This window comes from Tupaia chinensis, unplaced genomic scaffold (assembly GCF_000334495.1).
Source record: "Tupaia chinensis unplaced genomic scaffold, TupChi_1.0 Scaffold000604_1, whole genome shotgun sequence".
NCBI lineage: Eukaryota > Metazoa > Chordata > Mammalia > Scandentia > Tupaiidae > Tupaia > Tupaia belangeri.
Genome location: NW_006160122.1, coordinates 2,604,593 through 2,621,187, shown reverse-complemented (window position 1 = coordinate 2,621,187; position 16,595 = coordinate 2,604,593). Strand labels below are relative to the sequence as shown.

General features: G+C 44.0%; 1 protein-coding gene and 1 pseudogene across 1 annotated transcript; one reads left to right on the top strand and one right to left on the bottom strand.

Moving 5' to 3' along the window:
* Positions 1-73: 73 nt before the first annotated feature.
* MYCBP (MYC binding protein) lies at positions 74-13,001 on the top strand (the record flags this gene model as incomplete). The annotated part of the gene is given in 4 exon segments (XM_014591627.2): positions 74-146; positions 8,281-8,329; positions 8,572-8,701; positions 11,292-13,001. Coding segments are annotated over 4 exon segments (297 nt in total), but the record flags the coding sequence as incomplete, so codon positions are not given.
* Positions 6,835-8,272, bottom strand: LOC102492347 (SOSS complex subunit C pseudogene; annotated as a pseudogene).
* Positions 13,002-16,595: the final 3,594 nt, after the last annotated feature.

The following is a 16,595-nucleotide window of genomic DNA, read 5'->3' as shown; positions in this document are numbered from 1 at the left end:
GGGTTGCCGGACTCCCAGCTCCTTCCTGCTCCGGTCCTGGGTCTTCAGCCACTGACCCGCGGTGTCTCCTCAGGCCGCCGACTCGAAGCGCGAGCAGTTCCGGAGGTACTTGGAGAAGTCAGGGGTGCTGGACACGCTGACCAAGGGTGAGCCTGGGCTAGCACAGGGTTCCTCCTGCTCCTCGGGGCTGCGCCCTAGCGGGCCGCGCGTGGGAAAGGAGGGGAACAGGTGGGACGGGTCCCGTGTGCAGCGAGGCGGGCCTTGGGTTCGGCGTGGACCCGGGCACGCTGGCTGGCGGGCACCACCCGGCAGGGTAGCCGGCTCACCCTCTCGCTCCCCGCAACGCGCGGGAGTGAAACTCCTGCAGCTGTTGTGAAGTCTCTCCAACTTCCGTTGCTTTGCCTTGAGCAGTCGCAGTGGACGTGTTTGCTGAAGACGTCGAGATCGCAGTCCCTCCCGCCTTAAATTTTTGCAGCCCTCAGAATCTAGTGAGCCTCCTCCCCCTAGGCGATTCTTAGTAAATGTCTGGCATTCCACGCCCCCCTGCGTTTCTTAGTCTATAATTCTTTGTGTAGATTTCATAAAGTAGGATTACAGTTGTAAAGAGTTTAAGGGCACATCAATATGGCTGTACTGTTTACATTTTTTAAAATGAAAGTTTGTTACTCTGTATCCCTTCCTTTTGGGGGTGCTTGAACGTGATTCCTAGCTTAGCAATCATATGAATGCTGTCTATTTGTCACTTAACTCACTGGCTTGAATTTCCAAGGGTGTAGAATGGAACTGCTACAGGGCCGGGATGAGGACCTCCTGGAATAGGAATTGTACGGTAAATTGGGTAACTGCTCCTTGGGCAGGGGCAAAGGTTAGCAGAAACTTAAAAGGATAACTCCTGGGTCTTAGCAGAAGGCAGGGCTTTTACTTTTCATGCATAGGCTGGTAATTTGGTACTACTTTTAAATACTGGTTTAGATACTTGTTTCCTTATGTCACTGCAAATAAATTTCAGCAAGTAGTAAGGGACTACGGCTCCGTGTTATGTTGCTTCTAGAAGTATTGCAGATGCTTGGAATGTCATCCCTGGGGGGGGGGGGAGAAAAAACAACCCACAAGTTCATTTCTTTCATTTATTTAATTTTTATTCAGGTCTCTGTTCTAGACACTAGAGATACAGTACTGGGGGAAGAAAGGCTACTCACATGAGTTTATATCCTAGTTGGGAGACATAATAAATAAATGGGTAGTGGCAGCTAGTGGTGTTATCAATAAAAACAGCAAAGTTAGGGGATAAAGAGTGATGGCTGGAATGTGTGTTTATATAAGGTGGCGAAGGCCTTTTTTTGGAGAGGTTTTTGCTATAGGGTGCGTGCGCTCGCCAGACAGACAGAAAGAGACATAGAGACAGAAAGCAAGAAATCACCCCCCGGGGGATGGTCACGCCGCAATCCCTTCTCCGCTTGGGATCTTGGGCACACACGCACCCGCGCCTGGCATGAGTTTTAAGCCACCGGGTCCGGGATGCGAACCACGGTTAACTACGTGGGAGTCCAGCGACATAGCCATTACACTAACTGCTGGTTCCCCCAGGCCTTTGTTGCTTTCTTTTTTTTGGGAGAGGTTTTTGCTATAGGGTGCGTGCGCTCGCCAGACAGACAGAGAGAGACAGAGAGACAGAAAGCGAGAAATCACCCCCCAGGAGGGATGGCCACGCCGCAATCCCTTCTGCTCCATTCTCCTCTCGGGATCTTGGACACGCACGCACACGTGCCCGGCGTGAGTTTTAAGCCACCAGGTCTGGGACACGAACCGCGGTTGACTATGTGGGAATCCAGCGACATAGCCATTACGCTAACCGCTGGTTCTCAGGCCTTTGTTTTTTAAGAGAGATTTTTGCTATAGGGTGCATGCCCTATGGAGAGACAGACAGAAAGTGAGAAATTACCCCCCAGGGTGGATGGCCATGCTGCCATCCCTTCTCCATTCTCCTCTCAGAATCATTCTTAAGTAATATCTGGGACCAGCAGGTGGCATAATAGTTACGTTGTTGCTGTACTCCCACCTAGTTTACCACAGTTTAAGTCCTGGAGCTGGTGGCTTAAAACTCATGCCAGGCTTGTGCCTTTGTGCCTAAGATCTCAAGAGGACAGTGGAGGAGAAGGGATTGTGGCGTTGCCATTCACCTGGGGTGGGGGGGGTGATTTTTCACTTTCTGTCTCTGTGTCTCTGGTTTGTGCATGCACTCTGTAACAGAAATCTCTCAAAAAAACAAAAAAAAAAACTTGTGAGCAGAGACTTCTTAAGGACCCTGTCATAGTGTATATACATATATGTAGCCACGTAGATTTATCTATATAGATATACATCCGTCATTACTTTTAATATGTTATGGGGCACATGCTACATACGTCATTACTTTTAATATGTTATGGGGCACATGCTCACATGGTGGGGGGGAGAGAAAGTGCGAAAGCAAGCCACCAGATCTTACCCTCAAACCGCAGTTGGCCATGTGGGAGTCCATCACCTTTAACTACCACGCTACCTGCTGGCTGGATGTCACAGAATATGTGAAGAGTTCCAGGAAGTGTAAGGAGCTAGGGTGGTTGGGTGGAGTGTGATAGATAGAATGGTAAAACAAAAAACTTAACAGCATAGGAAGTAACTGACTGCACAGGTGTACAGCCCCGGGGCCATGTGAGGAGTTTCCTTCTTGAGACTGGAAATCCTCAGAGGCATCTTTTCCGTTGCACTCATCTACTGTATTCTAATTTCAATCTCCAATTGTCTCCAGACTCCGAACAGCATCTGACAACTTAATGTAGTATCTATTGATATCATTTAAAATTTGATTTTCAGGGCTGTCAGGTAGCTTAGTGGTTAGAGGTGCTGGACTCCCAGATGGCTGACTGTGGTTTGAGTCATGGATCTGGCAGCTTGCTTTCTCACTTTTTCTCTCTGGCCAAGTTAAAATAAAATAATTTTTTTTTTTTTTGGAGAGGTTTTTGTTACAGGGCGTTTGCGCTTGCCAGAAAGAGACAGAGAGCTAGAAAGCGAGAAATCACCCCCTGGGGGGATGGCCATGCCCTCTTCTCAGGATCCTGGGCATGCATGCATACACGCCCAGCATGAGTTTAAGCCACGGGGTCTGGGACTCGAACTGCGGTCGACTACATGGGAGTTCAGTGACAGCCATTATGCTAACTGCTGGTCCCCCAAAATAATTATTTTTCAGCTTCAAGCATGAGTACTTAACCCCCCTCTTTTTATTTTTATTTTGAAAGGTTTTTGCTACAGGGCACGTGCGCTTGCCAGAGAGACAGAGAGAAAGTGAGAAATCACCCCCTAGGGGATGGCCACACTGCAATCCCTTCTCCTCCATTCTCCTCTCAGGATCTTGGGCACGCATGTACATGCACCCAGCGTGAGTTTAAGCCACCGGGTCCAGGATTTGAACCGCAGTCGACTACATGGGAGTCCAGTGACATAGCCATTACGCTAACTGTTGGTGTTTCCCCCCCCCTTTTTTTTTTTTTTAAGATTTTTGCTGTAGGGTACTTGTGCTACCAGAAGAGACAGACAGTGAGAAATCACCCCCTTGGGGAATGGCCATACTGCAATCTCCTTTCCTTTCTCCTCTCAGGATTTTGGGTGCACATGTGCCCAGCGTAAGTTTCAAGCTGTCAAGTCTGGGACTTAAACTACAATTGACCACATAGTAGGCCAGTGCCTTAACCACTATACCACCTGCTTGCCTCCACAAATTTAATTTATATACTTTTATCTAGCTTATTTTCAAAAGGATTTTGAAATTGTTTATAATACTAAAACACTTGAAGCAGATGGCTAAAGATAAAGACAAGTTGTTTGAAAGTAGAGACATTTTATTTATTCTGAACACTGTATCCCTAAAACTCTTGGCTACTAGGCAAACAGGACCACAATTGAGTATAGCATTCTTGTCTGATTAAAAGAAAGCCTATGGAGCCAACCCAGGGTCTGGTGGTTGGGGTGGCTGGTTTCCATATTGCTGACTGCAGGGTTTGAGTTCCAGACCCAGTGGCTTGAAAAGCATGCCAGATGTGTGTGTGCATGCCTAAAATCCTGAAAGGAAGGATAAGACAGAGAGAAGGGACTGCCATGTGATTATGCGCTGTAGGGCTGGTGGTCCTTTCTCTCTCCCCCCAGCTAGTGCGGTTCCCTCTGACAAATTAAAAAAAAAAAAGTTCTTTCATCCAAGAAAAAAACAGGAAGACCATTTAAATTATGCTCTGCACCCAGTGCCTGGTATGGAGCCAGGCACACTATTTTATAATAAATATCTGCAGAATGAATATAGGAAAAAACTTATGTTCTGCAATTATATCCTCATAAATACCGCTGACAGAAATTAGAAGCTGAAAGGGTGGGGGTAAGAGGCGGAAGAGGTATTCTTATCTGCAGGGATCAGGGGAAGTTAATACATAATTTTAAAGAGAACGTAATAGAGGGATTAGAGTGCTGTAACATTTGAGGGGGGAGGGGGTAGTGGTGATGGAATTGTACCGGTTCGGCCCAGCAGCGATGGGGCAGGCAGCTGGGTGCTGCTGCTTGGTACCGAAGTTGTATGAAAGACTTGCATTTGGGTCCCAGGTTGATCGAACACGCCAGGTGTGCCACACGTGCCTGTGATTCTGGCTCACTGAGAGGCTGCGGGGGAGGACTGCAGTGTGGTGAGACCTTTTTGAAGTTCTTTCTCTCAAGAAATAAACAGCAAAATCCCAATTTTTCAAAAAATGGTGCTGTCAATAGAGGGATGAAGAGTAAATATCAGGACTCAATTTGTTACAAGTCCATTTTTTCCTTAATACTGTCTATATTATTTTGATGTTATTAAAGCTCTTAGGAATCAAAGGGGAAGCTTATAGGTTGGTTTACAAAAGGGTTTCTAACTGTAGAGTCTACGTATGCACTTACATGGTTGATCATGTGGGAGTCCAGTGCCTTAACCACTATGCCACCTGCTGGTCTCATATGCATGCATGTGCATGTGTGTATTTAGAGGTTTTTGCCTTAGGGTGTGTGAATTCGCTGGAAAGACAGAGACAGTGAGAGGGAAAGTGAAAAATCATCCCCAAGGGGGAATTGCTATGCTGCAGTCCCTTCTCTATTCTCTTCCTGGGATTTTGGATATTCACACACACGTGCCGGCGTGTTTCAAGCCACTGGGTCTGGGACTAGAACTACAGTTGGCCATGTGGGAGTCCAGTGATATAACTGCTATGCCATCTGCTGGCCCCAATATGCACTTTTTTTGGTGCAAGTAGTACTTTTTACTTTTTTTTTTAAGTAATTACTTACTTAATTTTATTTATTCATTCATTCATTTTATTTTGTTTTGACCAGAGCCAAACACAGAGAGCGAGAGAGAAAGTGAGAAAGCAAGCCACCAGGTCAGGGACTCAAACCATGGTTGGCCATGTGGGAGTGTCCAGTGCCTTAACCACCACGCCACCTGCTGATCCCCAGTACTTTTTACTTTTATCAAAAATTTCAAAGGATTCCATGCACTAGATGTTAGTAACTACTGTTTAGAGAGATTTTTATCTGAGTAGTCAATTTTATGAAGATTTTGTTCAAGAGAAGATGAACGAGGTAGTGCTCACAGGTAGTGTAGAAACCACTAAATATTGGGTCATGGGAAAGTCATGCTGCATTTTTGCATAGAAAAACACATCATGGCTTTTCCAGTGGCCCAGTATAGCTTAATGTTGATCTGAGCATGTTGATGACCGGTCAAGCTTTTGGTCACTGGTTATTTAGCATACTGTGTATGAAGGTTCATTCTTATTTTTTAATCTGACCAGAGGGACAGAGTGAGAGAGAGAGAGAGAGGGAAAGTGAGGAAGCAAGCTGCCAGGTCCAGGACTTGAACTAGGGTTGACCATGTAGGAGTCCAGCCTTCTTAACAACCATACCACCTGCAGGCCCCTGAAACTTCATTCCTTTTTTTTTTTTTTAAACCCACCACCTTTCTTACTGTTTTTAATGGCATTTAGTCTCATCAGCATGTTTATAAAAGAATTTAAGACTAGTTGACAATTCAGTCTTATCCTGGGTTTTCTTTAAAAACTAAGAATAGAAGAACTAGTTAAGAGTTCACAAAGAATGTTGCCAAATGATAGCTTGACTGTAAACTCAAAAGGTACACGACATCAGCCCTATGAACAGCAAACGCGAATGTAACTTATTGAAGCCTGTTGGCTCACATTTTTAAAAAGCACCCTCATTTCTTTAAGTACTATAAATGGTTCTTTTTTTTTTGGAGAGGTTTTTGCTACAGGGCGTGTGCACTTGCCAGACAGACAGAGAGAGACAGAGAGACAGAAAGCTAGAAATCACCTCCCAGGGAGGATGGCCACGCCGCAATCCCTTCTCCTCCATTCTCCTCTCGAGATCTTGGGCACGCACGCACACGCACCCGGCGTGAGTTTTAAGCCACCGGATCTGGGACTCGAACCGCGGTCGACTACAAGGGAGTCCAGTGACATAGCCATTACGCTAACTGCTGGTCCTTAGTACTATAAATGGTTCTTGAAAATCTATTGTGGACATGATCTATTCAGTCCAACTAGGGGATGATTTTATGTGCCCATCTAGTTTGGAGTCTGATTTTTTTTTTTTTTTGAGAGGTTTTTGCTATAGGACGTGTGCGCTCACCAGACAGACAGGGACAGAAAGCAAGAAATCACCCCCCGGGGGATGGCCACGCCGCAATCCCCTCTCCATTCTCCTCTCAGGATCCTGGGCACGCATGCACATGCACCCGGCCTGAGTTTAAGCCACTGGATCCGGGACTTGAACCACGGTTGACTACCTGGGAGTCCAGCGACATAGCCATTATGCTAACTGCTGGTCCCTGGAGCCTGATTTTGAGTTAAAAACCAATGGCATTACCAGCTACTCACAGGCGGTGTACTCAAGGCCTCAGCTGATACAGCAGCCAAAACTCCCGTCATTTTGGTTACCCTGCTTTTTGCTTTCACTTACATGTTTTCTTTCAAAGAAGCCAAAAGTATAAAAGTTCACCAAAATTCTGAAAGTCATAGTTTCTATAGCACCGAATGACAGGAGCTTTGGCATCTGATATTGCAAAGTCACTTTCATCACAAATACTTTCTTGATTCTGGGTCAAGGCGAGGTAAAACGGGAAGAATAAGATTCCCAAATGCAGAGCCTTGAGTAATGAAGCATCCGGATGAATGTGCATGAACACGCTGCAGCGCTGCCTTCTGCTGGGCGGCGATATGCTGCTGCTCAGCGTGGTCCCGCAAGTCCTTATTCAGAGCCGGTCTCCACAGCGCGATGCTAGCTCCAGGATGATTTGTTGAAGATTGATTCTGCATACATAATTTTCTTTTCTCTTTGTCCAATTCTGCCAAGATTGCAACTCTGTTTTTGTTCTGAAAACCTAGTCCTGAAGAATTTGCTGCCATCTTCCTATTCTGGCAAGTGGTCAGCACTTTGCAATCACCGTGGAGGCGAGGCCGCTAGAACTGCCGAGCGGGCCCGTCTCGGCTCTCCAGTGAAACTTCATTCTTGAAGAACATTTAAGAATGTTTTGAATTCAAAATTCTTCTAGTAATGACCACAGGCCTGTTGGTACTCTCAATTTTTCTCCCATTTCTTTCTTCACCCACTGGATTATCACCTCTGCCTCTTAACTGTTCTTCCTGCCTTTATCTTTGTTCCATTCTAGTGAATCTTCCACACAGCAGTCAAGAGTGATCCTGTCACTTCTCTGCCTAAAACGTGTAGTTCCGTACCTCCTGTTCTTAGGACCAAAGTCCTTTGGAACTTGCATGCCCCTTCCCAGTCCAGCCTTTGACAACCTTCCCAGCTTATTTTCCTGCTGCCTCTCTCAATGCTGTCTTGCGTTCTCATCTCCTCTAGGTTCTTTTGCCTCCAGACCTTCCCATTTAATCTGAAACTCTCAGGCCTACGTCTTTCCCTTCCTTTAGGAAGCCTGCGCTAACGCCTTTGGCTGAGTGAGGCTTTTTCCCGGTGTGCTCCCCATAACCTGTTACCTAGCACTGCTGCTCAGTATTCTTTTTTGATCAGTTCCTTGCTTACCTTTTGCTCCAGACTGTAAAATCGTGGGGAGCAGGGAACTTACCATCTTCTGGACAGTCTTAGCAACGTGGTTGGCATACAGGAGGCACTTAGTAATTGGGCTATGGAATATAATGTCACCATTCAAATTTAAGAATTTAATCGCTGCTGTTTCTGCTTTTTGATTTGCAGTGTTGGTAGCCTTGTATGAAGAACCAGAGAAACCTAATAGCGCTTTGGAGTATCCTTTTCAGCTCAAGTCAGAAAAAGGCCTTGTTTTCGAAACTCTTACTTTTTCACATAGATTATAACCTTGAGAATACCTTTGCTTACTGAAAACTTTCCTTTTAGTTTCTGGATAATGATCTCTGGGTTAAATATTGGTGGTAGGGTGGATGACTGGCTAGGAATATTGATACTACTCTGGGCTATTTCATTAGTTTCATTCAGCTCTAAGAAGTAAATTCTTAACATTGATAATAGTTTTTTAAAGCATCACTTAGGAGCTGCTACCCCAGAAAATCCAGAAATAGAGCTGCTTCGCCTAGAATTGGCAGAAATGAAAGAGAAATATGAAGCCATTGTAGAAGAAAATAAAAAACTGAAAGCAAAGGTAAATTTTTAAAAAGAACTTGTGTTAAAATTAATTTCATCTGTCATGATTATATGGTCAAATCCTCATTACTATGGACAGCAGAGGAGGGAAGAGGTGAGTACCAGTTTGAATTAATTAAGGCTAAACTTATGCCCCATTAGGAAACAAGACAAACTATAAACAGGATAAGCAAAGTGTGGTCAAGAAGAGATTCCTTAGAACCTGTGTCAATGAAAACCTGAGCGCACTGGCTGCATATAAGTAAATGAATAGTTCTGATTAAGCACTTAATTTAAATAGGTCAACGCAGGGCCACTGCTTTTGTGATTGGCACTTAGAGTTGTGTAGTGCCCAGTGTGCACGTCCTGTGTTGGCCCTGGCTTAATAAGTTTATCTAAGTATGTGTAAAAAGTAAACTAAACTTAAAATACCAATTTCTCGAAAAATAATGCTGTTAAGTTAGAGAAGTGAAGGGTAACTGTCAGAACTCAATGGAAAAGGAGTTGCCTGTTTGATATTTTTAATACCATCTCTATATTTTGTTGTTTTTAAAACTCTGAAAAACAAGGGGCCAGCAGGTGGTGTAGTGGTTAAGACACTGGATTCACACATGATTGAGTGGTTTGAATCCTGTACTCAGTAGCTTGAAAATCACACTGGGCATGTGTGCATGTGTGAGGAGAATGGAAGAGAAAGGCACTGTGGCGTGGCCATCCCCCTTAGGGGGTGATTTCTTACCTTCCCTTGCTCTCTCTCTGGAGAGTGCACACGCCCAATCACAAAAACCTGAAAAACCAAAAACTAAAAAACAGCAAGTTGGGGGGCCAGCAGGTGGCGTGGTGGCTAAGGGGCTGGACTTTCACATGGCTGACTGTGGTTCGAGGCCTGAACCTAGCAGCTTGCTTTCTCACTTTCCCTTTCTTTCTCTTTCTGTCTCTGGTCAAATTAAAAAAAAAAAAATAGTAACAAGTGGAATAAAGAAATGATTTTTAAAAACTCCAGCAAGTTGGTTTACAATATGACTTTTTTTTAAAGAGAATTTTTGTGATAGGGTGTGTGTGCTTGCCAGAGAGACAAAGTAAGAAATCACCCCCTAGGGGGGGATGGCTGTACTGCAGTCCATTCTCCTCCATTCTTCTCTCAGGATCTTGGGTAGGCATGTACACATGCCTGGCATGAATTTTAAGTTGCCACACCTGGTACTTGAACCATGGTTGACTATGTGGGAGTCCAGTGATGTCACCATTATGCCATCTGCTGGTCCCCAACAGGACTTTTTGATGTGGGGTTGAAATATGCACTCTTTTTGTGTGTGTAAATAAATTATAAAGTAAATTATTAGTAATTTATTTTACATAATCCTGTTTATTCTACTGTGAAAATTTTCACAAACTTCAAATGAACTCTGAAGTCTGAGGTTTTACCATAGTCCAAGTCACGTAATGCATTTTATGTTGCTTCAGTATTTCTCATGTTCTATTTTCTTAGCATCTTTGGGAGATAGTAAAACACATATATAGGCTATTTTATAGGTGAGGAAATTAAAGTGCAGTTATGTTTAATAAACTACTCAAGAAACTGTCAGCAGATAGAAACCCAAATCTCACTTCAGTGTTCATGCAAGGCAAACCACAACTCAGGAATCACAACTCAGCATTAAGGGAAATGCAGTATCTTAGCAATGCTGCAATGCTAGCTAATTCTTTGGCACTTTTTTTTTTTTAGAATTATTTAATTTTATATATTCATTTATTTTAATTTGACCAAAGAGAGAGAGACAAAGAGAGAGAGGGAAAGTGAGAGAGCAAGCTACCAGATCTAGGACTCAAACTGTGGTCGGCCATGTGGGGGTCTCTAGCACCTTAGCCACTATGCCACCTACTGGTCTCCTCTTTGGCACCTTTTAAATCAAAGACATTACTCTTCATTGACTGGCAAGATTTATTACATACCCCATAAGTCTCCTACTATACTATTTATGGGAAATTTCAGTAAACTTGTGGTAGAGAGGAAGAAGGCATATAATAAGTCACAGCATCTTTGGGAAGGTAATTGCTTATCAGGTTAACCTCAACTGTCAGTCATGAATTGGGATTAAATGTTCATTTCTGAGTAATTTGTTTTTTATTTTTACTTTCTGAGTTTTTTTTTTCTTTTTTGCTATAGGGTGTGTGCACTTGCCAGAAAGACAGACAGAGAAACAGAACGTGAGAAATCACTCCCGGGGGGGATGGCCACCGTGCAGTCCCTGCTCCTCCATTCTCCTCTCGGGATTTTGGGCATACACGCCTGTCACGAGTTTAAGCCACCAGGTCCAGGAGACTACATGGGAGTCCAGCGACATAGCCATTACGCCAACTGCTGTTCCCTTCCATTTCTGAGTAATTTAAAAGGTTTATACAAAATGGGTTTTCATTAGGTTTGATTATTAAGTTTTAAAATTATTGAAAGGTTTAAAAAAGATAGAAACTGATAATAATACAGACTTACTGATTCAATAACTACTTCAATAACTACATCAAACATAATATTGAACTTGTTTTGTTACTGAAGTTTTTACCCAATTTAGAGTGAGATTTACCTAAACTCCTCTGTCTTTGCCCCATAGCTTGCTCAGTACGAACCACCTCAGGAGGAGAAGCGTGCTGAATAGGATCCTTCTCAGTTGAGAAGACACTGAAAAATGGTTTTGTATGACTTGAATAGTTTGTATAGTGTATAATCTTTTCTGAGCAGATGCTATAGACCTCTTTTAATATGTTAAATTCACCTATCACACTTCAGCTGTTATAAACACAAATACTTAGAATCACCAATAAAAACTGAATGTAATTTTCTTTGGGTCTTAAAGCAGGAGAATCCAAAGTAAATCTTGGGGGGAAAAAAATCTCAAACACAGCTATCTAATTCATGACCTTGAAAGACATTCTGTTGACTAGTCTGATTAGAAATAATGGTACTGGTTGTCTTTTCACCAGGGAAGTTCAGCATGGAGCTGTTCCTTGCTTTGGTTCAGGATATGTGCACAGGGACAGTCATTCTTTAAAATGAAGATGGCTCTGTTTTTTATATCCCTTGTAGGCAGCCAGAGAGATCTGTGTGACATAAGATGCTTTTGCACGGTGTATCTTCTGCTCTTGTTTATATAATATGGAACAAATAACTCTTCTTTGCCACCACTTTGCCTTAGATAACGGTGCGTGTGGAGTCTGAGCTCTGACGCCACCTTTTCCTTCTATGCAATCATGCCCTATCTGATGTTGCCTTGCTTTGTTCTGGGCTTCAGTGGGTTCTAGCTGCACACTGGCCTTGCCGAGTTCTTCTTTTTCTTTTCTTTCTTTTTTTTTAAAGATCTAACTAATTAATTTATCACTAGAGAGAGACGAGAATGAGAGAGAGACACAGGGAAAGTGAGAAAGCAAGCCACCAGGTTTGGGACTTGAACTGTGGTCGATCATGTGGGAGTCCAGCATCTTAACCACCACACTATCTGCTGGCCCCTTTGCTGAATTTTTCAATTTGCTTAATAACAGCACTTAGCCTGATTTAACTCACATAACCTGACACAAGATCACACTGTTCTCTTGCCTTACTTAGTTGCTTAGTTAAGCACAGAACAGGCAATCTAAGATTCTGGGTTCATGCACAAGCTGGGAAGTAAAGGGGAATGAGCCATATATCATAGAAAATGGTAGTTTATGGGTATAATTATTATATATAGTGCTTTATTCCCGCCAAGTATTTTTCTAGCCTTGAATTAATTTTTATCTTCATTATCCCTGGGAAGTAGGTAGGGCAAATAAGAGGGGAAGTTGGATGCTGAATTTTGAGGCCAAAGACTGATCTTAACACACATTATTTACTAACTGTAGAACCTTGGCACATGAGTCAACTGCTCTGAGATTCACGTTCCTCATCTGTGAAATGAGACTGTCTGCTGCCTACCTCACAGGGTTGTTGTGAGGGTCAAATGAGCATGTATGTGAAAGATCTGTACATGGTAAAGCATGATATTCTCGTTTGTTAGTCTTTTTCCATTCTTTTGGAAGATCTGCAGTCAATGTTTTATTTTACCGGTCACTTACTTTTCTCATTGATAGACATTTTAAAGGAGTGTCCTTGGTTCACCTGTTCTGTCCCTATCATTAGAGAACCCGTGTCAATTTTTTGATCAAAACACACAGAAAACAAAATGATCCAATGAAAGCTGGTTAAACTAGCAAAAGCCTGGCACCTGCTGGAGGCTGTGACTAAGCCAACTAACTGCAAGGGCATTTTAGTCACGTTGGCAGGGGTGTGGCATAGTTTGTGCCTCTTCTGGTCACAAGGTAGATTTGGAGGGGGGCCCATTACTACTGGAAGAACATTCACTCGGATAGATTTCTCTTTGACCAAATTACTCAATCTGCCTCCTCCATGGACAGCAGCGGGCTAAGTGCTGGGTGCAGTAAAGAATAATCAGTGACAATGTGCACATGAAGTGCGTTAGATGAAGAGTAAACACGGCCCCAGGAGGGTGCTGGAAGAGAAGGGCTTGGCTTCTTTAAGCAGTTGATACTGACAGTTCTTTTGTGAATGTAGGTAAGTAGATTTTTTTTTTTGCACAGCTGACCCTTATTTCCTTCATTCTTATGGGAAGAATATTAATATTTATGTCAGCAAGTCAGGTAGTTATTGCCTGCACTGTCCTGGTCAGAATGGCAACATGTGGTTGGATACTGACACTTAAGTGGAACTGACCTATTTAAACTTCTGTGCTATTTGCAGTACTGAGAGGCCAGGATCAGCCTGGCCTCTGGAGGCCCTCTTCACCATTTGACTCTAGGATCTGGGTGAAGACTGTATACAAAAATGGATCCTATCAGTTCAGTCCTCCTATGTCGCTTTATGAAATACTGATTTCACATCTTGCCTACTTTATAGGGTTGTTGTCAGGATCAAATTAAATATAATGGATGTAAAAGTGCCTCACAGGGCCGGCAGGTGGTGTGGTGGTTACATGGCTGACTGGTTCGCGTCCCAGGTCTGGTGGCTTTCTCTCTCTCTTGCTCTGTCCCTCTCTGGTCAAATTAAAATAAATAAAGTAATATTTTTTTAAAAGTGCTTCTCAAAACTCCTTAGAAATAAAAGGTAGAAATCTGTAAGTGCCACCGTCCTGGAAGAGCTAACTGGTAGACCATATTGAAACAAGCTTTCAAATGACTAACCACCTGGAGTACTCACACTGCCTGACCTAAACCAAAAAGCTGAAATACCAACTCTTGTACTTAAAAAGTGCATTTATGGGGACCAGCAGTTAGCGTAATGGCTACGTCACTGGACTCACATGTAGCCGACGGGGTTCGAGTCCCGGACCCGGTGGCTTAAACTCACGCCCGGTGCGTGTCTGTGTGTGCCCAAGATCCTGAGAAGAGAATGGAGGAGAAGGGACTGTGGCGTGGCCATCCCTCTTGTGGGTTGATTTCTTGCTCTCTGTCTCTCTTTCTGGTGAGTGCACGCGTCCTATTGCAAAAACCTCTCCAAAAAAAAGAAAATGTGCATTTATGCAAGTTCAGGTATTAGTATTGCTGCCAGAGTACTAGTTCCAGTGATTATCAATGGGAGCTATTTATACTCTATGGATACTTAAAATTATTCCATTCTGGGGAACCAGCAGTTAGTGTAATGGCTATGTCGCTGGACTCCCATGTAGTCGACCGCAGTTCGCGTCCTGGACCCGGTGGCTTAAAACTCAGGCTGGGCGCGTGTGCGCCCAGGATGCCAAGGGGAGAATGGAGGAGAAGGGATTGCAGCATGACCATCCCCCCTGGGGGGTCATTTCTCGCTTTCTGTCTCTATGTCTCTGTCTGTCTGGCGAGCGCATGCGCCCTATAGAAAAAACCTCTCTTAAAAAAAAAATTATTCCATTCTGGAAAGCATTAGTAGATTTTTTTTCTTTCAGTTTTTGCTATAGGGCTCCTGTGCTTGCTGGAGAGAGAAGGAACATTAGCGGGGTATGGACAAGCTGAAAACCTTTCTTCTCCATTGTGCCTCTCAGGATTTAGGGCATGTGTGCACAGACATGAACAGTTGGCCATTGGGATCTAGCCGCCTTAACCTCCCTGCCTCCTGCTCACTGCTAGCACAATTAATAGGAGTGTTGTCTAGGTGCTAAATAGTTGCTTAATCTACTCCATAGGTGCCAGGTATTTGATGGAGACTGACCTGCCTGAATGCATACAAGGGACAGTCACATTAGGAAGTGGGAATTTGAAAATGTAAGGGAGTGCTGCCTAGTGTGGTAGCTATTAGCCATGTGGCAATGAGAACAAAATGGTAAAAATTACGTTCCTCAGTCACACTAGCAACATTTCAGTACATAACCAAGTGAGTGACTACCATGTTGAACAGCGTAGATGTAAAACATTTCTTTTTAAGAGAGGTTTTTGCTACAGGGTGTGTGCCCTTGCCGGAGAGACGGAGACAGACAAAGTGAGAAGTCACCCCCCCAGGGGGATGGCCATGCTCACAGTCCCTTCTCCATTCTCCTCTTGGGATTTTGGGCACACACATATGCACATATGCCAGGTGTGTGTTTCAAGCCACTGGGTCTGGGACTCAAACAGCTGTTAACCATGAGAGAGTCCAGCAACGTAACCATTATGCCACCTGCTGGTCCTAATATAAATTATCTGTCATCACAGAAGAGTATGTTGAACAGCACCTATCGAATGCACGAGGATAATTAGCGTGGAAGAGAAAAGACTTAGTGTTACCCAAGACCATTCCTGTTTTGTTCCATTACAGGCTTCAGGAAGTGTGATTTTTGGCCTGAATCAGAAACTTAAAAAAAATATTTGTTACAGGGCACCTACGTGCAATTGCTGGATGGGGGTTAGGGGGGAACCACGTCCCCTCAGGATTTGGGGTACACATGCACCCAGCATCTTTCAAACTGCTTGATCTGGGCTCACACCATGCAGTTGACCATGTGGGATCAGCCACCTTAGCCACCACTCCACCTGGCTGGCTTGAATCAGAAACTTTCAAACACAGCTTTGTCACAATGGAATTGGTTGCCCTTTGAGATAGCTTTCCTCCTTGGAAAGTGTTTAAGTCCATTCTGCTCCTCTATCACTGACAGTTGATTCTGGTGAGAGGTTGGCTAGATGACCTCTACGGTTGGTGCTCTGCCTTTAACTTCTAGGCTCAGACATGACCAACTCCCAGATCTTTAAGAGCCAGCTTTCCCTCCATAAGTCGGTCTCCTCGAAAGACCAGGGCCACCATCACCTCACCCTTTCTAAAATGCACGGGGCTGCTTTGAGGGTATTCTCTTGGCGATTTCCAGTTTTAGAGTCTGATTGTCAAAGGTGGAAATTCCTTCTCAAACATAATTGGTGACAAGCATTTGCTTTGGTTTGCTTTCATTCATTTCTTTGGTCTCTTAATCTAAAGGAGGTCATAGAAGACGGAATATTCTGTTGGGGAGGGGGTGCAATTACTGGAGCAGTAGATGTCGGGAAGGAGGGAAAATTGAGTTCGGCTGAGTTTAAAGTGGCAGCAATAACCCACCATCAAATTTGCTGAAGATGATCATCTAGGTCGGATGCACTGGCTTTCCTACCAGGTCCAGCTACTTGCTAGAACAATTGATCACACGGCTCCATGACTTGCTGCGGTTGAGACTCTGGCCTCAGTCTGGCACATCCCAGCGTTTAGATGTCCTTCCATCTAGACCTGCGTGGTAGCCATCCTCATTCTCCCTACTCCCGAGCATTGTCATCTGTGCGCCTAATCTCCCCATAGATATCTCGTACCGAGGCTACTTACGCAGTTCATCGTCAAGTAACTTGACGGCAGGCAGTGTCCGGGTCGGTTCCAGTTTTGTGCTCTTTGGTTGGTGGCCAGGACACCGCCGACAGCAAAGAGC